Source organism: Hemitrygon akajei, chromosome 26, assembly GCF_048418815.1.
Source record: "Hemitrygon akajei chromosome 26, sHemAka1.3, whole genome shotgun sequence".
NCBI lineage: Eukaryota > Metazoa > Chordata > Chondrichthyes > Myliobatiformes > Dasyatidae > Hemitrygon > Hemitrygon akajei.
In genome coordinates, this window is record NC_133149.1 from 46,564,220 (window position 1) to 46,590,284 (window position 26,065).

The window sequence follows — 26,065 nt, forward strand, 5'->3', positions numbered from 1 at the left end:
GAGGGGCCGGCAACTGGGCTGCACCCAGGGGGAATGTCTGAAAGGTCTCAGCGTGAACCAGTCTCTTCCTGGGCAGGTCGACCAGTAGGCTGTGAGCCCGCAAGAAATCCGCACCCAGAAGCGGTTGGGCTACGGCGGCCAGTGTGAAGTCCCACGTAAACTTGCTGGAGTCGAGCCGTAGCTGCACCGGACGGGTGCCATAAGTCCTTATTGTGCTGCCGTTCGCGGCCCGCAGGGGGGGACCCGGCGCCCTGCTGCGGGTGTCGTAACTCGTCGGAGGTAAGACGCTGATCTCGGCACCGGTGTCGACCAAAAACCGGCGTCCCGACTGTTTGTCCCAGACATACAGGAGGCTATCCCGAAGGCCAGCCGTCGTAGCCATCAGCGACGGCTGGCCCCGGCGTTTCCCGTGGAATTGGCAGGGCGGGCGACAGCGGCGGGCATCTGCGCCCCACCGCTGGTGGTAGAAACACCAGTGTTCGTTGGGCTCCACAACCCGGCCTCTGGGTTTAGCGGGCTCTGCGGCCGGGCCTAGACTGGTTTGCTGCTGGGAGCGTGGCCGGGTGATCTGTGCGATGGGCGCCCCACTCACCTTCTTGGCGTTCCACAGCGCGTCCGCCCGGGCTGCCACCTTCCGGGGGTCGCTGAAATCCGCGTCGGACAGCAGCAGGCGTATGTCCTCGGGCAGCTGCTCCAGGAATGCCTGCTCAAACATGAGGCAGGGCGTGTGTCCGTCGGCCAGAGACAACATCTCATTCATCAAAGCCGATGGAGGCCTGTCTCCCAAGCCATCCAGGTGCAGTAAGCGGGCAGCTCGCTCGCGGCGGGAGAGCCCGAAAGTCCTTATGAGCAGGGCTTTGAATTCCGTGTACTTGCCGTCTGCCGGGGGAGACTGTACGAACTCTGCGACCTGGGCCGCTGTGTCCTGGTCGAGGGAGCTCACCACGTAGTAGTAACGGGTGTCCTCTGAGGTTATTTGCCGAACATGGAATTGGGCTTCTGCTTGCTGAAACCATAGGTGAGGTTGTAGCGTCCAGAAGCTTGGCAGCTTCAAGGAAACCGCGTTAACAAACGCAGCGTCTGCCATCTCCGGTCCAAAAAAAACGGTTGGACCGTCGGGGTCACCAATGTAGCGATGTGCTACGCGCAGCGCTGAAATTACGACACGGAGTCGGTAAACTGCAACCACGGAATAAGTTTATTTCACAAACACAGTCTTGCTTAAAAAGCCTGTCTCCCCCCACTCGAAACTTGGAGAGGCACGTAACTGAAACTCCCTGAGGCTATGTATCTTTGTCTCTGGCTCTGGCTAATTGTCAGCCGGTTCGAGTGTGCTAGTAATTGGGTCGCCACAGTTCCACTCTATACGGTCAAATGCTTTCTCCGCATCAAGGGAGATAACACATTCAGGAGTCCCAGTTGGAACTGAGTATAAAATATTAAATAGACGCCGAATGTTAAAAAAAGGGAGACGGTTTTTAATAAAGCCTGTTTGGTCATCAGAGATAATGGAGGGAATAACGGTTTCTAATCTATGAGCCAACACTTTAGCTAAGATCTTTACATCAACATTGAGCAGAGAGATCGGCCTGTACGAGGAACACTCTGTTGGGTCTTTGCCCTTTTTTTAAAAAGAAGAATAATAGATGCCTCATTGAAAGAGGGTGGCAATTTGCCATAATTAAACGAGTCAGATAATACTGAAAGTAACTGAGGAGAAAGAAGAGAGGAGAATGATTCATAAAATTCCACAGGGAACCCATCAGGTCCAGGAGATTTCCCTGAGGGCAGTGCAGAAATTGCAAAAGATATTTCTTCTGGTGATATAGGCGCATTGAGTTTGGCTTTGAAATCAGATGAAAGTGAGGGGATATTCAGATTCTGTAAAAATTGATCCACAGAGATATTGTCATTCAGGGATTCAGAGGAATAAAGCCGAGAATAAAAATGTTTAAATGCGTCATTAATTTCTAAATGATCCGATGTAAAGTCTCCGTTCTCCTTCCGGATCTTTGTAATATGTTGTTTGGCTTTGGAACACCTCAGCTGATTGGCTAGGAATTTACCAGACTTATCCCCATGAATGTAAAAGCGACTCTTGCTTTCGAGAAGTTGGCGTTTGACAGGTTGAGTGGACAGAAGGTTAAATTTAGTTTGGAGTTCAACGCGCTTCTTGTATAATTCAGGGTTCTTAGTTTGGGCATATATTTGATCCAAATCTTTAATCTGGTTAATGAGGTCTGCTCGATCTGCACGGGATCTTCTATTGAGATTTGCTGTGTAAGAGATTATTTGACCCCTCAGATATGCTTTCATGGCATCCCAGACAATCTGGGATGGCACTTCAGGTGATGTATTAGTGTTAAAATAAAAGGTTATCTGGTCCTTAATAAATTTTACGAAATCATCATCCGATAGTAAAGTTGAATCGAACCACCAGTGTTTGTTCCTCTGAGGGAGACCAGGAAAGTTCAGAGAGAGGGTAATTGGGGCATGGTCAGAGATCAGTATACTCTGATAGTCACAAGAGTGGGCAAATGGGATAAGTTGGTTATCGAGTAAGAAATAGTCAATTCTAGTGAAGGTATGGTGAACATGTGAGAAAAAAGAATAATCTCTCCGTAGGATGGAGGAAACGCCATATATCAGAGATACCAAAATTAGAGCGAAACGATTGAATAGCTAAGGCAGATTTAGTAGGTGATCTGGTAACAGAGGACGATCGGTCCAATTTAGGATCCAACCAACAGTTGAAGTCACCACCCAATATAAGAGAGTATGAGTTTAAGTCTGGTAGTGAGGAAAAAAAACGTTCAAAAAAGTTAACATCATCAAAGTTGGGGGCATACAGGTTTGCTAGTGCAACTTTAGTGTTATATAGTTTACCAGAAACAATAATAAAACGACCATTTGTATCAGATATTTTATTATGGAGTTCAAAAGGAATATTTGAGTTAATAAGAATGGAAACTCCCCTAGCTTTAGCGGCAAAGGATGAATGAAAATGCTGACCCGCCCACTTTGACAGAAGCCGGGAGTTATCAAAACAACGAATATGAGTTTCTTGGAGGAAAGCAATGTCAGCTTTGAGTTGTTTAATATGTGAGAATACCTTCCTCCTTTTAACAGGGTGGTTCAGTCCCTTTACATTCCAGCTCACAAATTTAAGTGCACTAGCCATTATCAATTACTAATGCATAAAAGGCAGCAGGCATATAAAAAATCAAGCAGTACAATAGCAGTCTGGGAGCAGAGATGTAAACATAGATTCGTAAGGTCAAAATATAAACATGTCCTAAGCAATAAAGAGATGTTGGAACTGGAAAACGCACCCCACCCGCACAACCCAAAACTAGACGGCTACCAAAACAAGTAGCTAGCTCTACCAATAAAATTAACCCAAATACAACTTCCAGATCTGTGTCATTAACAACAGTTCCGTATAAATACTATAGCAAATAATAACTAGATTATGCACTAGAAAACATAACTACAGATTAGAACACCTTCTGCAGAAATATACAACTTAATACAGAGAAAATCGGAAGAAAACCAAAACTAACCTACCCGCGAAAAATTATAGAAGAATAAAGTAAGAGAAAGGGAAAAAAAAGGTAAGAAGAAAAAAGGGGAAGGGGAAAATTATAAATTCAAGACGAGTATTTATCAACCATTTACAGAGAAGGGAGAGAAAAATTCAGAGATTAGAAAAAAGGGGTGAAGAAAAGAAAAAGATAAAATAAATAAATATTTAAAGCAAAGGAAAAATAAATCAGCAGTTGAACTGTGAACCGATAAACAGGGAGGCCTTCACTAAAGACTTCGAACCTCCAAAACAAGTTAGAATTAGTTGTAGAACTCTGTAGGTAAAGTTATACAAGAATAAAGATAGGTTACACACACACCAAATCCCGGGAGAGATTGTCAACAGCCCTTAAAGTTTCAATGAATAATGTCTGAGTGATTCAAGTGAATTCCGAGTCCAGAGAAAGTAATTTTACTACGAGGAGTACTTATCCACCATTTTAGGAGGTCCGATCAGATTCCAAAGATGACTGGATAGCCGGAAGACTTGCCACAAACGCTTCAGCTTCCTTTGCTGATTTGAACCACTTGAATTCCCCGGTATTAAGCTTGATTCGTAGATCAGCAGGGTTACGAAGGGAAGGTTTGAAACCATGATCAAAAAGCACTTTCATTACGCCTTTAAACTCAGCGCGCATCTTTAAGGTCTGGGGTGCAAAATCTTCCACAAAGCGAATGGTTGTATCCTGGAAAGAAAAAGAACCTCTGCGACTTGCCTCCACAATCAGACTGTGTTTTACCTGGTATTGATGGAAACACAAGACTACTGGTTCCGGGGGGAACGTAAACCCTGTGTGCCCGTTCGAGCTCGGGCGGCTTCGGAAGCAAATCTTTCCCGAATAACTCACAGAGAAACTCGGCGAAAAACTTCACGGTTGGTCCCTTTTCAGTCGCCTCTGGTAATCCCAGAATTCTGATGTTGCAGCGTCTGCTACGATTTTCGAGATCCACCATTTTGGAAAGAAGTTTATTAGATTTTTCCTCTAGGCTGGAACAGAGAGTCTCCAAGTATCGAACACGACTTTCTAAATCTTCAGAAGTCGAATCGATGCGAGATAAGTGTTCAGCATGTTTGTCCACTTTATCGTTGATCCGATCCAGTTTGTCTTCTAACTGTTTGAAAGCGGTTTTGAATTCCTTTAAGATTTCGTCTCGGAGCTTTCCCAGCGCAACCATCGTCTCGTCCGACGGGGTCATAGCTTCTTTTCTCCCGGATTTAGAACTCTTGCTAGACATTGTAAGTTAGATATATTCACAGGCAAGTAAGAGATACCGAAATAATTCCTAACTGTTTAAAAAATGGAGACATTTAGTGCAAAGGTAGCGACAGTAACGGAACAAAAGTTCGGAGCAGCTAAACAATCGCCATCTTACCGGAAGTCCAAGTGGGTCGCTTTTTAAAGCCCGCGCTCGCCACTGACGTCACCCGCGCTTGCGCAGCTTTACCTTCCTCCTCAGGTACTCTCCGGGTAGGTCCGAGGGTCTCGGCCTACCTACAACGGCTGATCCTCCGATCTCCAGTCGTATGTCGATCACGAGCACTCCTTACTCCAAAGGATGAAAGCATTTGTGAATACATTGCTGAAATGCGCAAACTTTCTCAATACTGCGACTTTGGAGATGGACTTTCTGATGCATTAGCTAACAGGCTTGTATGTGGCATGCCCTCACATGAGTCAAAGTACTCAAAAGAGGCGATTGTCAGAAAGAGACTAACCTTAGAACAGGCATTGACCATTGCAATTGTTATATGGTTTTAACATTTCAGGCTGAGACCTTTCATCAAGACTGACAAAAAGTGTCAGCCCAAAACATTGACTGTTTAGTTGTTTTGGAACCAGTGATAATGCCAACTTTGAAAGTAAGTGTGACTGTGTAAAAAAGGCTTACCTTCATACAGGGACTTGCATCCCGCAAAGTACCTTTGAAGTGTAATCGCTGTTGTCAGGTGTGATTTTGAATTCTCATATAGAACAGTACAGGAACAGGCTGTCTATCCCATGAAGAATATAGTGAGCATGCATGCTGGCAAATTAAGCTGAATCTCAAACACACAAGATTCTGCAGATGCTGGAAATCTTGAACACACACATGAAACACTGAAGTAACTCAGTAAGTCAGGCAGCATCTATGGAGGAGAGTAAACAGTCAACATTTTGGGCTGAGACCCTTCATAGGGGCTTGCCAGCCAATTACCTCCATGTGACTAATTAATGAACTGATTTCTATATTTTTAGAATTTGGGTGGAAGCCAGAGCACCTGGAGGAAACCCACATTGTCATGGGGAGAACATACAAACTCATACATACTCCTTACAGACAGTGGTGGAATTGAACTCGGTTTACGGGCACCGTAATTGCGTTATGCTAACTGCTCCATTACAGTGTCACTCTGGGACAAAGAATTTGACGGTCTACCTTACCTTTTATTTTATAACATGGAATATCTCTTTCAATGTTTATCTGGAAAGTTAAACTGACACTAGAATACCTATGAAAATCAAAAAAAAAATCTGCAGATACTAGAGATCGGAAAGTAAAACAAAAACTGCTGCAAACACATCAGATCAAGCAGCATCTGTGGAAAAGAGAATTCAAACGCTTCGTCTGAACGGGAGAGAAATAAGGTTCAGGACTGGGTGATTTGGCCCCTCAAACCTGCTCTACCACCTTATCAAGATCATTGCTGATGTCCAGATTCCTGAATGCCTTGGGTAACATTTAAGTTAATTGCTATCAAGAATCTATTGACCTTTGTCTAAAAATTAATTTGGAGAGGTATAATATGATTAGGAATAGTCAGCATGGCTTTGTCAAGGGCAGGTCGTGCCTAACGAGCCTGATTGAATTTTTTGAGGATGTGACTAAACACATTGATGAAGGAAGAGCAGTAGATATAGTGTATATGGATTTCAGCAAGGCATTTGATAAGGTACCGCATGCAAGGCTTCTTGAGAAAGTAAGGTGGCATGGGATCCAAGGGGACATTGATTTATGGATTGAGAAATGGCTTGCCCACAGAAGGCAAAGGGTGGTTGTAGACGGGTCATGTTCTGCATGGAGGGCGGTCACCAGTGGTGTGCCTCAGGGATCTGTTCTGGGACCCTTACTCTTCGTGATTTTTATAAATGACCTGGATGAGGAAGTGGAGGGATGGGTTAGTAAGTTTGCTGATGACACAAAGGTTGGGGGTGTTGTGGATCGTGTGGAGGGCTGTCAGAGGTTACAGCGGGACATTGATAGGATGCAAAACTGGGCTTAGAAGTAGCAGATGGAGTTCAACCTAGATAAGTGTGAAGTGGTTCATTTTGGTGGGTCAAGTATGATGGCAGAATATTGTATTAATGGTAAGACTGTTGGCATTGTGGAGGATCAGAGGGGTCTTGGGGTCCAAGTGCATCAGGCGCTCAAAGCAGCTGCGCAGGTTGACTCTGTGGTTAAGAAGGCATATGATGCATTGGCCTTCATCAGTCATGGAATTGAATTTAGGAGCTGAGAGGTAATGTTGCAGCTATATAGGACCCTGGTCAGACCCCACTTGGAGTACTGTGCTCAGTTCTGGTCGCCTCACTACAGGAAGGATGTGGAAACCATAGAAAGGGTGCAGAGGAGATTTACAAGGATATTACCTGGATTGGGGAGCATGCCTTACGAGACTAGGTTGAGTGAACTTGGCCTTTTCTCCTTGGAGTGATGGAAGATGAAAGGTGACGTGATAGAGGTGTATAAGATGATGAGAGGCATTGATCGTGTGGATAGTCAGAGGCTTTTCCCCAGGGCTGAAATGGCTGCCACAAGAGAACATAGGTTTAAGGTGCTTGGGAGAATGTACAGAGGAGATGTCAGGGGTAAGTTTTTTACTCAGAGAGTGGTGAGTGCGTGTTTAAGAGATTTTTGAATAGGTACATGGAGCTTTGAAAAATAGAGAGCTATGGGTAAGCCTAGTAATTTCTAAGGTAGGGACATGTATGGCACAACTTTGTGGGCTGAAGGGCCTGTATTGTGCTGTAGGTTTTCTATGTTTCCATTGCCAAAAATTAAACCACTGGAAGAACTCAAGGGGTTAAGCAGCATCAGGGTCTTGACCCGAATCATTGATGTCCTTTTGTCTTCAGAATGCAGCATCTGCAGTCACCTGTATCTCCTCAATGCTTCCAGAGCCCTTTGAGGAAGAGAGTTCCAAAGAATCTTGTATGATTCACTCAAGGTTCTTTTGCTCTTCTAAATTCCCATAGATAGAGTATACAGTTTAACCACACTGACATGTCTGTCCATGGTCTTCCCCACTGAGGGTAAGTACAGTTTACAGGAACAATACCTCATATTCCACCTTGATGATCTCCAACCTAACAGCATTAATATTAATTTATGTAATTTCTGGCAGCATCTCTTCTTGGGTTCTCCCCCTCCCCCTCCCCCCTTCCTTTCCCTTATTCCTCTGGCACCTTTGCCCACCCTTATGACCCGTTGTTCACCCACACATTCCTCTCACTAGTTTCCCACCTCTTTCCCTTTGTTCCATGGTCTCCTGTCCTCTCCTATCAGATTCCATTCTTGTCTCTTGCACGTATTGTCTCCCAGCTTCTCCCATCATTCCAACTGCTCACTACTCTCCCTCCCCACCTTCCTACCTCGATCCACCTATCACCTGGCACCTCATGCTCAGCCCAAAATATTGACTGTTCATTTCCCTCCCTAGATGCTGCTTGACCTGCTGAGTTCCTCCAACATTTTGTGTGTGTGCTTTTACAGATATAAGCCAAGTCTGTCCAGCCTTTCCTCGGTAAACAACTACAGTATCTCATTCCAGGTATTAGTCCAGTAAACTTCCTCCAGTAAACTGCTTTCTACATATTTTCATATGCTTCCTTTTTTATTGATTATTTTATGCATTTCTGCAATTACTGCAGCAAAAACCCAACAGCAAAATGAAGATTAATACGGTACAAAATAAACGTAACAATTATATAGTTCAAAACAGTGGTGAAACAGCACCCAAAATAAAATCATATAAAGTTTGTATCCTCCCCACCCCACCCCACAGAAAAAAAACTCCAGGCCAACCATTACAGGATGTTTATTTAAAAAAAAAAATCAATCGGAGCATTCAAACCCCCAAAACTGTAAATGAAAATAAAGCCAAAGAATAATAATGCCTACTACTAAAGAAAGGAAAAAAAAGCTGAAAGTAAGGGATTTTAAAAAAATAGACTTAATCTAAAGAGGAGTTATGAAAATATTCAAGAAAAGGTCCCCATACCTTGTAAAACTTTATGTTCGAGTTGAGAAATGAGTAGTGAATTTTTTCCAGGTCTAAATAGGACATAATATCATTAAGCCATTGAGCGTGGGTGGGTGGGGCAACATCTCTCCACCTAAGAAGAATTAAGCGTCTAGCCAAAAGAGAGGCAAAAGATAATGTTCGACGTTTAGTCGGACTCAAGTGTATATCTGCCTCACCCAAGGTATCAAAAAGAGCAATCAGAGGATTAGGTTCTAAGAATATGGGATAAGGTTAAGAAAACTTCTCCAAAATTTCTCTAGACTAGGACAGGCCCAGTACATATGGGTAAGAGAAGCCTCAACAGCTTTACACTTGTCACAAACAGGACTAATGTCAGGGTAAAATTGGGTCAATTTAGATTTGGACATGTGAGCCCTATGTACAACCTTAAACTGTAAAAGACAGTGGCGATATGCTTCCTTAACTAAGAGACCAGTAGTGCATTCAGGCCTCCAGATGTGGTCTGGTCAGTAAAGATAACCAGCCCTCTCAATGATCACAATCTTCTCTTGGCTTTTCCAATTACATGCTTTACCTGCATATGTACATTTGGCAAACTGTATGCCCATCCCTCTTCATCTCAGAACTCGGCAATCTGTTGCTGTTTAGATCATTTCCCCCCCTGCCAAAATGGCTGGTCTCTGCTGCAGCACAGCAGTTGGCATGACATGTTTACAGCTTGAGGCGTTGGAGTTTGGAGTTCATTTCTGACACCATCTGTAAAGAGTTTGTATGTTCTTACTGTGAGCATGTGCGTTTCCTCCTGGCACTGCAGTTTTCTTCCACAGTCCAAAGACGTACTGGTTAATAATTTAATTGGTCATTTAATTGTCCTGTGATTAGGCTAGGGTTAAATATGTGGGTTGCTGGGCAAAGTGACTTGGTGACCAGGAAGGGCCTGTTCCACGCTGTATCTCCAAATAAATAAATAAATAAATAAATAAATATTTATTTGAGGCTCAAAACTATCTGACTTATTTGCATTTCATGCTTCAACCTGTGCTCACAAACATAAATTGGCAATTGATAAAGTTCTTGCCCCGTTTTCCGATCCTTCCACAGCTCAGCCCTTTCCCAGCTCCTTGTTAGATACTGTTCCTTCATTATCCTTCAGTTTAATTGCTCCTCCTTGGCTTTCGTTTCTTCAGTTTCTGAGTCCATAAATGTCTCAATGACATGCTGAGGGAATCTATGGAAAGGGCCATTAAAACAAAACATCATGCTATTTTTAATAATTTCTTCAGGCGATTAATCTAATCAACCATTCTAGTTAGCCCCACCCCCACCCTCTATCTGTTTTTTTTAAATATCTATTTTGGATATGTAGTGTAGAAGAGCCCCATCTGACCGACAAGCTGCACTGCCCAGCAGCCCATCTTAGCATAATCACAGGACAATTTATAATGACCAAATAACCTACTAACTGGTATGTCTTTGGAATGTGGTGCAAGTCCAGAGCACCCAGAGAAAACCCATGCAGTCACAGAGAGGACATGCAAACTCTTACAGATGGCACCGGAATTGAACTCCAAGCTTCAATACCCTGAGCTGTAATAGTGTCATGCTAACCACTACACTACCTTGGTGCCCCAGATGGGACAATAGTTAGAAAGAAGATTTTGTTTTAATAGCCCTGTAGTGGTTTCTAGAAGGGAACCTTCAGATAAGACGATTTGCAGGAAATCTATTGTAGCTGTCTTACTGAAACTATTCAAGATCTCTTAAGTAAATGAACCTGAATTGCTTAGTGAAGTTCATCAATATTCTCTGTAAGTGGCTTTTTTCTGCCCTGATCAGAATCAGAATCAGGTTTAATATCACTGGCATATGCCGGGGGGAAGGGAGTGTGTCTTTGTCTATGTCTGGGTCTGTTCATGTTCCTGTACCTCCTTCCTGACGGTAGCGATGTGATGTAATTTCTAGTGCTGTGCGTTGTGTTGTTATTTCCCTGTAAGGTTGTTACACTGATATAGCGGATAAGGACAGATTGTGTGAAGTTAAATACTACAAGTTAAAGTGTTGCCATTGAGCTGGACTTCTGGTCTCCGTGCCTCTGTACTTTAGAACCATCCACATCAACTCTATTGACCTTGTGTAATCATTAATCAATTCTTATTTTTCACCACCTCTTAATGCTTTTAACTGAAGTTGTTTTGTTCTTTTTTCAGAGTAAGAATTCCGTCACTCCTTTGGACCCTTGCAGTTAATGTTTTGCCAGGACAGCAAACAACCGCTTGTTACAAAATCCAACAACAAAGCAAAATAAAGGAAAATCATTGAGAGGAATAGGACAGTGGAATTTGCTTTTGATTTTTTTTTCTGTTTCATCTCAATTGTCCCATCTTCTCTTAATCTAAATGTATTTTACTTAGAATAATCAAACATCAAGTCAGCGGTTTTGATCTAATTATTCAGACAGAAACTGTTGGATAAATATCCTCACCTCTATTTGGGACACTTCGGAGTTTCCATTTCTAGCTTTCAAAGTCTGGGCAGGATGGCTGGTTACAGCTACTATAGAATAACCATCTTCACAGCCATGTTTGTGGGCTACACCCTATATTACTTCAACAGAAAAACCTTCTCCTTTGTGATGCCCTCCATCATGGAGGAGGTGACCTTGGAAAAAGACGATTTAGGTAAGTGTACAACTCTCAGGCTGTGAAACAGCAGGGGAATGGAGGATGGGTGAGTCCAGTATGAGATCATTGGAACATGGAGACTCCAATGTGAAGAGCCGAGCTGGTAGAGGAGTGGAAGAACTCAGGAGAAAGGGTGGAGGGGCTGAGCCTCTGGGGAGGAGGTGATGAGCCATACTCGAGAGGAGATGAAGGGGGGGACTCGGGAGACCATGTCCATAGATTCCTGAATGTAACAGAACTATTACATTGGTGGATAACTGTTTGTCAGGTTGGAGGCCGGTGACTAGTGGTGTGCCTCAGGGATCTGTACTGGGTCCAATGTTGTTTGTCATATACATTAATGATCTGGATGATGGGGTGGTAAATTGGATTAGTAAGTATGCAGATGATACTAAGATAGGTGGCGTTCTGGATAATGAAGTAGGTTTTCAAAGCTTGCAGAGAGATTTAGGCCAGTGGGCTGAAAGATGGCAGATGGAGTTTAATGCTGATAAGTGTGAGGTGCTACATTTTGGTAGGAATAATCAAAATAGGACATACATGGTAAATGGTAGGGCATTGAAGAATGCAGTAGAACAGAGTGATCTAGGAATAATGGTGCATAGTTCCCTGAAGGTGGAATCTCATGTGGATAGGGTGGTGAAGAAAGCTTTTGGTATGCTGTCCTTTATAAATCAGAGCATTGAGTATAGGAGTTGGGATGTAATGTTAAAATTGTGCAAGGCATTGGTAAGGCCGAATTTGGAGTATTGTGTACCGTTCTGGTCACCGAATTATAGGAAAGATGTCAACAAAATAGAGAGAGTACAGAGGAGATTTACTAGAATGTTACCTGGGTTTCAGCACCTAAGTTACAGGGAAAGGTTGAACAAGTTAGGTCTTTATTCTTTGGAGCGTAGAAGGTTGAGGGGGGACTTGATAGAGGTATTTAAAATTATGAGGGGGATAGAGTTGACGTGGATAGGCTTTTTCCATTGAGAGTAGGGGAGATTCAAACGAGGACATAAGTTGAGAGGGGACAAAAATTTAAGGGTAACATGAGGGGGAATTTCTTTACTCAGTGGTAACTGTGTGGAATGAGCTTCCAGTAGAAGTTGTAGAGGCAGGTTTGGTATTGTCATTTAAAGTAAAGTTGGATAGGTATATGGACAGGAAAGGAACAGAGGGTTGTGGGCTGCATTAGTGATAATTTTTCAAAACTCTTTAGATTCTGGATTAGTTCCTGAGGATTGGAGGGTGGCTAATGTAACCCCACTTTTTAAAAGAGGGGGGAGAGAGAAACCTGGGAATTATGGACCAGTTAGCCTGATATCGGTGGTGGGGAAAATGCTAGAGTCAGTTATCAAAGTTGTGATAACAGCACATTTTTGGAAAGCGGTGAAATCATCGGTCAAAGTCAGCATGGATTTGTGAAAGGAAAATCATGTCTGATGAATCTTATAGAATTTTTTGAGGATGTAACTAGTAGAGTGGATAGGGGAGAACCAGTGGATGTGGTATATTTGGATTTTCAAAAGGCTTTTGACAAGGTCCCACACAGGAGATTAGTGTGCAAACTTAAAGCACATGGTATTGGGGGTATGGTATTGATGTGGATAGAAAATTGGTTGGCAGACAGGAAGCAAAGAGTGGGAATAAACGGGACCTTTTCAGAATGGCAGGCAGTGACTAGTGGGGTACCGCAAGGCTCCGTGCTGGGACTCCAGTTGTTTACAATATATATTAATGATTTAGATGAGGGAATTAAATGCAGCATCTCCAAGTTTGCGGATGACACGAAGCTGGGTGGCAGTGTTAGCTGTGAGGAGGATGCTAAGAGGATGCAGGGTGACTTGGGTAGGTTAAGTGAGTGGGCAAATTCATGGCAGATGCAATTTAATGTGGATAAATGTGAGGTTATCCACTTTGGTTGCAAGAACAGGAAAAACAGATTATTATCTGAATGGTGGCCAATTAGGAAAAGGGGAGGTGCAACGAGACCTGGGTGTCATTGTACACCAGTCATTGAAGGTGGGCATGCAGGTACAGCAGGCGGTGAAAAAGGCAAATGGTATGTTGGCATTCATAGCAAGAGGATTTGAGTACAGGAGCAGGGAGGTTCTACTGCAGTTGTACAAGGCCTTGGTGAGACCGCACCTAGAGTATTGTGTGCAGTTTTGGTCCCCTAATCTGAGGAAAGACATTCTTGCCATAGAGGGAGTACAAAGAAGGTTCACCAGATTGATTCCTGGGATGGCAGGACTTGCATATGAAGAAAGACTGGATCGACTGGGCTTATACTCACTGGAATTTAGAAGATTGAGGGGGGATCTTATTGAAACGTATAAAATTCTAAAGGGATTGGACAGGCTAGATGCAGGAAGATTGTTTCCGATGTTGGGGAAGTCCAGAACGAGGGGTCACAGTTTAAGGATAAAGGGGAAGCCTTTTAGGACCGAGATGAGGAAAAACTTCTTCACACAGAGAGTGGTGAATCTGTGGAATTCTCTGCCACAGGAAACAGTTGAGGCCGGTTCATTGGCTATATTTAAGAGGAAGTTAGATATGGCCCTTGTGGCTAAAGGGATCGGGGGTATGGAGAGAAGGCAGGTACCGGGTTCTGAGTTGGATGATCAGCCATGATCATACTGAATGGTGGTGCAGGCTCGAAGGGCCGAATGGCCTACTCCTGCACCTATTTTCTATGTTTCTATGAGTGCGGGTCGGTGGGACTAGGTGAGAGTAAGCGTTCGGCATGGACTAGAAGGGCCGAGATGGCCTGTTTCCGTGCTGTAATTGTTATATGGTTTATATTAGTGTAGTAGTTTAGAGTGCACTTCCCTACATTGGATGAGGCACAGAATATGAGAGATATTCTCCTATGCTCCGGAGAATAAAGTCCTAACCTACTTAACCTATCTATACCCCTCATAATTTTGTACACCTCCATCAAATCTCCTCTCAGTCTTCTATGCTCCAAGGAATAAAGTCCTAACTTATTCAACCTTTCCATATAACTCAGCACCTCAAGTCCTGACAACATCCTTGTAAACTTTCTCTGTACTCTTTCAATCTTATTGACATCTTTCCTGTAGGTCGGAATACCCGCACAGTACTCCAGATTTGAGATTTGGTAATTAGAATCTGTCCTCTGCGAAGGGCAATTCTGGCTTCCTTTCCTTGTGAGGATGAGAAGTGACTTAATAGAGGCGTACAAGATGAGAAGAGGGACAGATCAAGTGGGCAGCCAGGGACTTTTCCCCAGGGCAGAAATAACTAATACAAGTGGGCATAACATAAAGGTGATTAGAAGGTAGTGCAGGGGAGATGTCAGAGGTAAGTCCTTTATGCAGGTGGGTTTCTGGAATGCACTGCCAGGGGTGGTGGGAGAGGCAAGTACAACAGGGGCATTTAAGAAATTCTTAAATAGGCACATGGATGATAGAAAATCGTAGGGCCATGTGGGAGGGAAGGGTTAGATTGATCTTGGAGTAGGTTAAAAGGTCAGTGTAATACCCTAGGCTGAAGGGACTGTACCATCCTGTAATGGTCTATGTTAGTCATTCCAATTACACTAATTGCTTCCATCTACACAGCTACAGTGTCTATCCATCTTTGTGTCGTTGTTGAATCTGTGGCTTTCCATCCCCCTGAATGAGTTGATGAAAGGTAGTTTGCGAGTATGAATCATAAAAGTTAGTTCATCATTTTATCATTGTGTGAACGGCAGCAGCATTTTTGTAACAATTTGTAAGGATTGTTAGTAACTTAGGCACCTGGGTTCATTTAACATCAGGCATTATTTAGCACTTGAGAACATCTTTTCAGTTTTTAAATCAGTAGACTTTATGCCCAGCAATTATCTTTGAAAGAATTGATTTAACAGACAGCAGATAACATATCCCTTCTTCCTCCTGTTTTTATTTAAACATTGCCTACCTGGAGGAAGCGACAGTGGCCGTGCCTCTGGCACAGAGTCTGGCCCTGTGGCTCAGAAGGGTAGGGAAGGGAAGAGGAAGGCAGTAGTGATAGGGGACTCTACAGTTAGGGGGTCAGACAGGCGATTCTGTGGACACAGGAAAGAAACTCAGATGGCAGTTTGCCTCCCAGGTGCCAGGGTCCGGGATGTTTCTGATCGTATCCATGATATCCTGAAGTGGGAAGGAGAACAGCCAGTGGTTGTGGTACATATTGGTACCAATGACATAGGCAGGAAAAGGGAGGAGGCCCTGAAAACAGAATACAGGGAGTTAGGAAGGAAGTTGAGAAGCAGGACCTCAAGGGTAGTAATCTCAGGATTGCTGCCTGTGCCACGCGACAGTGAGGATAGGAATAGGATGAGGCAGCAGACAACTGTGTGGCTGAAGAATTGGAGCAGGGGGCAGGGATTCAGATTTCTGGATCATTGGGACCTCTTCTGGGACAGATGTGACCTGTACAAAAGGGACGGGTTGCACCTGAATCCAAGGGGGACCAATATCCTTGCAGGCAGGTTTATTAAAGCTGTTGGGAGTGGTTTAAACTAACATGACAGGGGGATGGGAAGCAGTATGATAGAGCTGAGGATGAGCCAACAGGTTTACAAGTGGATGATGGGTGTAATTTTCGGATTACTGCCTGTGCCACATGACAGTGGGTATAGGAATAGAATGAGGTGGAAGATAAATGCTGAGGGATTGGAGCAGGGGGCAGGGATTCAGATTTCTGGATCATTGGGACCTCTTTTGGGGCAGGAGTGACCTGTACAAAAAGGATGGGTTGCACTTGAATCCCAGGGGGACCAATATCCTGGTGGGAGGTTTTGCTAAGGCTATTGGGGAGAGTTTAAACTAGAATTGCTGGTGGGTGGGAACCAAACTGAAGAGACGGAGGAAGAGGCAGTTGACTCACAAATAGAGAAAACTTGGAGACAGTGCCAGAGGGAGGATAGGCAGGTGATAGAGAAGGGATGCGCTCAGACCGATAGTTTGAGATGTGTCCATGTTAATACAAGGAGTGTTGTGAACAAAGCGGATGAGCTTAGAGCACAGATCAGTACTTGGAGATATGATGTGGTGGCCATTACAGAGACTTGGATGGCCCAGGGACAGGAATGGTTACTTCAAGTGCCGGGTTTTAGATGTTTCAGAAAGGACAGGGAGGTGGGGGCGTGGCACTGTTGATCAGAGATAGTGTCACGGCTGCAGAAAAGGTGGACGCCATGGAGGGATTGTCTACGGAGTCTCTGTGGGTGGAGGTTAGGAACAGGAAGGGGTCAATAACTCTATTGGGTGTTTTTTTTTATAGGCTGCCCAATAGTAACAGGGATATTGAGGAGCAGATAGAGAAACAGATCCTGGAAAGGTGTAATAATAACAGAGTTGTCGTGATGGGAGATTTTAATTTTCCAAGTATCGATTGGCATCTCCCTAGAGCAAGGGGTTTAGATGGGGTGAAGTTTGTTAGGTGTGTTCAGGAAGGCTTCTTGACACAATAAGCAGATAAGCCTACAAGAGGAGAGGCCGTACTTGATCTGGTATTGGGAAATGAACCTGGTCAGCTGTCAGGTCTCTTAGTGGGAGAGCATTTTGGAGATGGTGATCACAATTCTATCTCCTTTACAATAGCATTGGAGAGAGATAGGAACAGATAGTTGGAGTAAGGGGAATTATGAGGCTATCAGGCAGGAACTTGGAAGTTTAAATTGGAAACAGATGTTCTCAGGGAAAGGTACAGAAGAAATGTGGCAAATATTCAGGGGATATTTGTGTAGAGTTCTGTATAGGTACATTCCAATGAGACAGGGAAGTTATGGTAGGGTATAGGAACCATGGTGTACAAAGGCTGTAGTAAATCTAGCCAAGAAGAAAAGAAAAACTTATGAAAAGTTCAGAGAGCTAGGTAATGTTAGAGATCTAGAAGATTATAAGGCTTAAGAAGGAAATTAGGAGAGCCAGAAAGGGCCATGAGAAGGCCTTGGCGGGCATGATTAAGGAAAACCCCAAGGCATTCTACAAGTATGTGAAGAGCAAGAGGATAAGACGTGAAAGAATAGGACCTATCAAGTGTGACAGTGGGAAAGTGTGTATGGAACTGGAGGAAATAGCAGAGGTACTTAATGAATACTTCAGTATTCACTATGGAGAAGGATCTTGGTGATTGTAGTGCAGACTTGCAGCAGACTGAAAAGCTTGAGCATGTAGATATTAAGGAAGAGAATGTGCTGGAGCTTTTGGAAAGCATCAAGTTGGATAAGTTGCCGGGACTGGTCAAAATATACCCCAGGCTACTGTGGGAGGCAAGGGAGGAGATTGCTGATCCTCTGGCTATGATAATGCAAAGATCAATGGGGACAGGAGAGTTTCTGGAGGATTGTAGGGTTGTGGATGTTGTTCCCTTATTCAAGAAAGGGAGTAGAGAGAGCCCAGGAAATAATAGACCAGTGAGTCTTACCTCAGTGGTTGGTAAGTTGAGGGAGAAGATCCTGAGAGGCAGGATTTATGAACATTTGGAGAGGTATAATATGATTAGGAATAGTCAGCATGGCTTTGTCAAAGGCAGGTCGTGCCTAACGAGCCTGATTGAATTTTTTGAGGATGTGACTAAACACATTGATGAAGGAAGAGCAGTAGATGTAGTGTATATGGATTTCAGCAAGACATTTGATAAGATACCCCATGCAAGGCTTATTGAGAAAGTAAGGAGGCATGGGATCCAAGGGGACATTGCTTTCTGGATCCAGAATTGGCTTGTCCACAGAAGACAAAGAGTGGTTGTAGACGAGTCATATTCTGCATGGAGGTTGGTGACCAGTGGTGTGCCTCAGGGATATGTTGTGGGACTCTTCGTGATTTTTATAAATGACCTGGATGAGGGATGGGTTAGTAAGTTTGCTGATGGCACAATGGTTGGAGGTGTTGTGGATAGTGTGGAGGGCTGTCCGAGGTTACAGCGGGACATTGATAGGATGCAAAACTGGGCTGAGAAGTGGTAGATGGAGTTCAACCTAGATAAGTGTGAAGTGGTTCATTTTGGTAGATCAAATATGATGGCAGAATATTGTATTAATGGTAAGACTCTTGGCAGTGTGGAGGATCAGAGGGATCTTGGGGTCCGAGTCCATAGGACGCTCAAAGCAGCTGCGCAGGTTAACTCTGTGGTTAAGAAGGCGGATGGTGTATTGGCCTTCATCAATGGTGGAATTGAATTTAGGAGCCGAGAGGTAATGTTGCAGCTATATAGGACCCTGGTCAGACCCCACTTGGAGTACTGTGCTCAGTTCTGGTCGCCTCACTACAGGAAGGATGTGGAAACCATAGAAAGGGTGCAGAGGAGATTTACAAGGATGTTGCCTGGATTGGGGAGCATGCCTTATGAGAATAGGTTGAGTGAACTCGACCTTTTCTCCTTGGAGCGACGGAGGATGGTAGGTGACCTGGTAGAGGTGTATAAGATAATGAGAGTCATTGATCATGTGGATAGTCAGAGGCTTTTTCCCCGGACTGAAATGGTTGCCACAAGAGGACACAGGTTTAAGGTGCTGGGGAGTAGGTACAGAGGAGATGTCAGGGGTAAGTTTTTTTTTACTCAGAGAGTGGTGAGTATGTGGAATGGGCTGCCGGCAACAGTGGTGGAGGCGGATATGATAGGGCCTTTTAAGAGACTTTTGGATAGGTACATGGAGCTTAGAAAAATAGAGGGCTTTAGGTAAGCCTAGGTAATTTCTAAGGTAGGGACATGTTTGGCACAACTTTGTGGGCCAAAGGGCCTGTATTGTGCTGTAGGTTTCCTCTGTCGCTTTTGCTGGGTGTCCTTGTGCCTATTGTTATTTTTTTTCTCTCTCTCTACACACACACACACACACACACACACACACACACACACACACACACACACACACACACACACACACACACACACACACACACACACACACACACACACACACACACACACACACACACACACACACACACACACACCACCCTCTTATTTTTACACTTTTTCCCCCAATGTGCCTCCTTATTTTCTCTTGTTTCCCATACCTGGGTAGGTGATAGATTGATTTTAAAATTCTCAAGCTCGTGATAAAAAAAACTCACGTTCTCAGGATTATGTTTTTACTTGCACAGTTTGTCTTTTGCACGTTGGTTGTTTGTCAGTCTTTGTTTATGTGTAGTTTTTTCATAGAGTTCTGTTACATTTCTTTTTTTATCCTGGGAATGCCTGCAAGAAAATGAATCTCAAGTTAACACGTACAGTACATACTTTGATAATAAATTTACTTTGAAGTTGGAACCTCCATGGTCTCATTTCTTCCTCTTTCCATAATTCTCCCCAGTGCCCCAACCCAAGATCAACACCCTCCTCTCATTCTGGGCTCTTGCTCTTCCTGAAGTTTAATCCATCTACGTTGGTCACTAGCTTGCATCTATCAAGACATAAAGCTTTGGAATTTCCTCTATAAACCACCCCCTTTCCTCTATTTCTTTGTCCCACCCAAATAGTCCCTGCCTTCAGCCCATATCCCTCTAAGTTCCACTCCAGTGCTACTTGAAAGACACTATTGTACTGCCTCAACCACTTCCTCATTCCATCTATTCACTCCTGTCTCTGGTGTGGGGACGTGAAAAGGAAACATGGATGGTAGTTTAACTTCCGGATACCTGGGTCCGTGATGTTTCTGGACACATCCACAATATCCTGAGAAGGGAGGGTGAGCAGCCAGAAGTCGTGGAACATATTGGTACTAACGACGCAGGTAGAAAAAGGGAGGAGGTCCTGAAAACAGAATACAGGGAGTTAGGAAGGAAGTTGAGAAGCAGGACCTCAAGGGTAGTAATCTCAGGATTGCTGCCTGTGCCACGCGACAGTGAGGATAGGAATAGAATGAGGCGGCAGACAACTGTGTGGCTGAAGAATTGGAGCAGGGGGCAGGGATTCAGATTTCTGGATCATTGGGACCTCTTCTGGGGAAGGTGTGACCTGTACAAATGGGACGGGTTGCACCTGAATCCAAGGGGGACCAATATCCTTGCAGGCAGGTTTATTAAAGCTGTTGGGAGTGGTTTAAACTAACATGATGGGGGATGGGAAGCAGTATGATAGAGCTGATGATGGGTGTAACATGAATGTAAGGAAGGACAAGCCATTTATTGGGTATAAATGCAGAGAGAGCAAAGAGTTAAATTGTATCACAGAGGCAAAATTCAAAAGGGCGAAGAATGCAGGACTGAAGGTGCTGTATTTAAATGAGCAAAGCATTTGGAATAAGGTGGATGAATTCGTGACACGTTTAGAGTTTGGTCGGAATGACTTTGTGGGCATCACTGATTCGTGGCTGAAAGAAGGCCATAGTTGGGAGTTTAACATCAAAAGATATACTTTGTAATGAAAGGACAGGCAGGAAGGTGGTGGTGTGGCTCTGTTGGTAGGAGATGGAATTACATCTTTAGAAAGAGGTGACATAGGGTCAGAGAATGTTGAATCTTTGTGGGTGGAGTTAAGAAACTGCAAGGATTAAAAAAAACCATTATGGGAATCATATATAGGCCTCTAAACAGTAGCCAACATGTAGGGTTGAGATTGCAAAGGGAGCTGGAAAGAGCATGTAATAAGGGTAATGTCACAGTTGTAATGGAGGGCTTCAATATGCAAGGGAATTGGGAAAATCAGGTTGGTGTTGAATTGCAGGAAAGGGAATTTGTTGAATGCCTATGGGAGCAGCTTGTGCTTCAGTCTACTTGGGGAAAGGTTATCTTAGATTGAGTGTTGTGTAATAACCCAGATTTTATTCGTCAGCTTTACATAAAGGAACCCCTAGGAGGGAGTGATCATAATATGATTCCATTTATACTGCAATTTGAGAGGGAGAAGCATAAACTACATGTATCAGTATTGCAGTGGAATAAAGAGAATTACAGTGGCGTGAGAGAGGAGCTTGCCCAGGGGATGATGGCAGATCAGAGGTAGCTGAAGTTTCTGGGAATAGTTCAAAGTGCAGGATAGATATATTCCGCAGAAGAAGTTGTTTGCAAATGGCAGGGGTAAGCAACTGTGGCTGACAAGGAAAGTTTAGGACTGCACAAAAGCCAAGAAAAGGGCATATAATGTACCAAAAGTGATTGGAAAGTTTTTAAAATCCAACAAAAAGCAACTAAAGAAGCTATAAGAGAAGAGATGAAAAGTAAGGGCAAACTAGCCTATAATATAAAGCAGGATACCAAAAGTTTTTCAGTATGTAAAGAGTAAAAGGAAGGTGAGAGTTGATATTGGACCACTGGAAAATGATGCTGGTGAGGTAGTAATGGGGAACAAAGAAACGGCAGATGAACGTAATGAGTACTTGGCATCTGTCTTCACTGTGGAAGACACTACCCGTGTGCCAGAGGTCTGTGAGTGTCAGGGAGCAGGAGTGAGTGCCATTGCTATTACAAAGGACAAAGTGCTAGGAAAACTGAGAGGTCTTTAGGTGGTTAAGTCAGCTGGACCAGATGGACTACATCCCAGAGTCCTGAGAGAGGTTGCTGGAGAGATGACTGATGCATTGGTCATGATCTTTCAAGAATCACTTGATTCTGACATGCTCCTGGAGGACTGGAAAATTGGAAATGTCATTTCCACTCTTTAAGAAGGGAGGAAGGCAAAAGAATAGAAATTATAGGCCAGTTAGCCTAACCTCAGTGGTTGAGAAAGCGTTGGACCCTATTGTTAAGTCAAAGTTAGTATGGTTTCTGTAAAGGGAAATCTTGCCTGACAAATCTGTTAGCGTTCTTCAAGGCAGTAAGAAGCAGGATGACAAAGGAGAGGGAGTGGATGTCATTTACTTGGATTTTCAGAAGACATTTGATAAGGTGCCACACATGACACTGTTTAACAAGATTAAAATCCTGTGGTGTTGAAGAAAAGATACTGGCATGGATAAAGGAATGGCTGATAGACAGAAGGCAGTGAGTGGGAATGAAGGGGGCCTTTTCTGATTGGCTGCCAGTGTCTAGTGGTGTTCCTTGGGCGTCAGTATTGTTTGTCAATGATTTTAATAATGGAATTGATTGCTTTGTGGTAAAGTTTGCGAGTGATACAAAGATAGGTGGAGGGGTAGGTAGTGCTGAGGAAGCAATGCAATTGCAGCAGGACTTGGACAAATTGGAAGAATGGGCAAAAAAGTGGCAGATGGAATGTTGGGAAATGTATGATAACGCATTTTGGTAAATGGAACAGTAGTGTGGACTATTATCTAAATGGGGAGAAAATTAAAACATTAGAGGTGTAGAGGGACTTGGGAGTCCTCATGCAAGACTCCCAGAAGATTAAATCACATGTTGAGTCTGTGATTTTAAAAAAGGCAAATGCAATGTGGCATTTATTTCAAGGGGAATAGAATATAAAAACCAGGAGATAATGCTGAGTCTTTATAAGACACCAATCAGGCTGCACTTGGAGTATTGTCAACAGCTTTGGGCCCCTTATCTCAGAAAGGATGTGTTGTCATTGGAGAGAGTCCAGAGGAAGTTCACGAGGATGATTCCAGGAATGAAGAAGTTAACATATGAGGAGCATTTGGCAGCTTTAGGTCTGTACTCACTGGAATTTAGAAGAATGTGTAGGGATCTAATTGAACTAGAGGGCACCTTTTAGAACAGAAGTAAGGAGGATTTTTTTTGCCAAAGAATATTGACAAGTTAACAAATCTCACGACACATGCCGGTGATAATAAACCAGATTTTGATTCTGATTCTGTGAATCTGGAATGCTCTGCCACAGACTGCGGTGGAAGCCAATTCCATGCGTATATTTAAAACAGAAGTTGATAGATTCCTGATTGGTTGGGACATCAAGGGATATGGTGAGAGGGCAAGTGTATAGGGGTGAATGGGATCTGGGATCACCCATGATGAAATGGCAGAATGGACTCGATGGGCTGAATGGCCTCACTCTGCTCCTATGTCTTATGGTCTTATCTCTGTGAAAATGTTGCCCCTTGGGTCCCATTTAATTCTTTCCCTCTCACTCTGAACCTTTGCTCCCTAGTTGCGGACTACCCTACACTGGGACAAAGATTTTTACCATCCACCTTATTTTATAATTTTTTAGCACTTTTATTAGGCTGCCCCTCATTCTCCTGCATTCTAGTGAATAAAAGCATAGCCTGGCAAACCTCTCCTGTAGGTCCTCTAGTCCCGGCAACATCCTCATAAATCTTTCCTGTACTATTTCCAGTTTAACCTCGTCTTTACTATAACAGGGTGACCAAAACTGTACCAAGTACTCCAAATGCAGCCTCACTTCATAGAACTGACGCATAATCTTCCAGCTCCTATACTCAATACCCTGATTGATGAAGGCCAGTGTGCTAAATATCTTTTTCACCACCTTGTCCACCTATGATGCCACTTTCAACAAATTATGCACTTGTACTCCTGGGGTCCCTATACCATTACACTTCCTGGTGCTCTACCATTCATAGAGTACAGAACAGTTCAGGTCCTTCAGCCCACAATGTTAGGTTGACCTTTTAACTTGCTCCAAGATCAATCTAATCCTTCCCTCCCACATAACCCTTCATTTTTCTGTCATCTATGTCTTTTAAATACCCCTAATGTATCTGCTTCTACCACCTCCATTGGCAAGGCATTCTACTCACTCAACACTTTGTGAACACAACAGACCTTTGACTTCCACTCTTCCCTTTCCTTCCATCACCCCAGAGTTATTTCCCCCTTGTTTTAGCCAGTTCTACTCTGGGACAAGTCTCTGGCTGTCCACTCTTGTCTATGCCTCTTATTATCTTGTAACCTATCATAAGCTGTAAGCTGGTTTGACTTTCCAAATGTTCCAAAAGATTTTGAGAGGTTACAGAGGAGATTTACCAGGATGCTGCCTGGATTAGAGAGCATGTCTTATGAGGACAGGTTGAGTGCGATGATAAGAGGCATAGATCAAGAGGATAGGCCAGGATGGAAATGGGTAATATGAGGAGGCATAATTTCAAGGATATTGGAGGAAAGTATAGGGTGGAGGTCAAAGGTCTGTTTTTTACACAGTGGTAGGTACGTGGAACATGTTGCACAAGGTAGTGGTAGATTTAAGAAACATTTAAGAAGCTCCTAGATAGGTACATGGATGAAAGAAAAATGGAGGGCTATGTGGGAGGGAAAGGTTAGATTGATCTTAGAGTAGGTTATAAGCTCAGGCACAACATCGTGGGCCGAAGGGCCTGTACTGTGTTGTAGCGTTCTATGTTCCAAAGAACACTGTTGCTGAAATCATCTTTTCCTGCATCAGTGCTGAATCATTGGTTATGGGCGCAGCAAAGGGGTGCTAGCTCAGCAGTTTCAAAACAAGTCTGTTGCCAACAGATGCAGCAATATCAAGAATCCCATGAAGGGAGGAGGGAGAAATCTGACACCCAGGGTCGATCTCTCGGTCATTGACTGGGACTATCATAAACTCAAAAGATAAATGGAGCAGAAAAAAGGAATTAGTGGATTAAGCTTGTAAATCTGGACAGTGTTTAAAATAAACATGAGATTCTGCAAATGCTGGAAAACTTGAGCAACACACACAAGTCCTGGAGGAACTCAGTGGATCAGGCAGCATCAATGGAGTGAAGTAAACAGTCAACATTTTAGGACAAGACCTTCATCTGGACTGGAAAAGATGGGGCAGAAGCCAGAATACAAAGGTAGAGGGAGTACAGTCTGGCAGGTGATAGGTGAAATGGAAGGTGGGTTAGTTGGGGGGAACGATGTGAGAAGCTGAGAGGTGATGGGTGGAAGAAATAAAGGGCAGGAGAAAAAGAAATCTGACTTAACTGGACCTTCCTTTCTCACGTGCTGCCTGACCTGAGTTCCTGTAGCACTCGGTGTGTTGCTCAGTGTTTAACATGGTACGGGTGTAGTGGGTGTCCAGGGAGGGGTAGCACCTCTAGTGAAGGGATTTGTCGTGTCCATTCTGGGGCAGCTCACTCACCTTTGGATCCCACCGGATACTCAGCTCTCACCTGTGGCTCCAAGTGGCTGTTTGCATGTGACAGCAGCCATACCCCAGTACACTGCTTCAACAGGTGGGCTAAAGCAGCTAAGAGTGTCCAGCAAGCCTCATAGCCCTAGTGAGCCCCTGTCCTAGCAGATGAGATCAACAGTGAGATCCAGAAAGGCAATTCTGGAGAAGCATTGAAGTAGTCATGGTCATCCACTGCAACTAAGGAAGAGCCCAGTCCGTGACAATTACTCGTACCACTGGACCCGAAGTTCCAAGGACAAGAGAGTGGAACTGCCCCAATGCAACCAACGGCTTTTCCACTTTAAAAACTCTCCCACGCAGGTTGGATACGATAGGCAACCAAGGATATTTACGAGGTTTTGGAAGTAGCTGCTTATTATAGCCCTGGACAATGTTCTTGACCTAGAACTTGGGGACAGTTTTAGCTGATAGGAACTGGGCCTTGCAATTAGGGAATTGAATATTAACAGCTGCCTGACCTGCTGAGTTTCTCCAGCATTTTGTGTGTGTTACTTTGGATTTCTAGTATCTGCAGAAGCTCTTGTGTTTGTGAACTCTGCAAATTAATCTTGCTTTTTATGTTATTCCTTCA

At 43.8% G+C, this 26,065-nt stretch overlaps 1 protein-coding gene across 8 annotated transcripts in view; it reads left to right on the top strand.

Moving 5' to 3' along the window:
• The window catches only part of slc37a4a (solute carrier family 37 member 4a), a 101,320-nt gene that overhangs the window by 15,055 nt on the left and 60,200 nt on the right, over positions 1-26,065 (top strand). For 4 of the 8 annotated variants that reach the window (XM_073030138.1, XM_073030146.1, XM_073030141.1 and 1 more), the window contains 2 exons: positions 8,285-8,395; positions 11,038-11,508. In XM_073030138.1, coding sequence (XP_072886239.1) covers positions 11,367-11,508 — 142 coding nt within the window. In that variant the 5' untranslated portion in view covers positions 8,285-8,395; positions 11,038-11,366. The remainder of the gene's footprint in view (positions 1-8,284; positions 8,396-11,037; positions 11,509-26,065) is intronic. The other 4 variants (XM_073030139.1, XM_073030145.1, XM_073030144.1 and 1 more) reach the window with 2 other exon arrangements.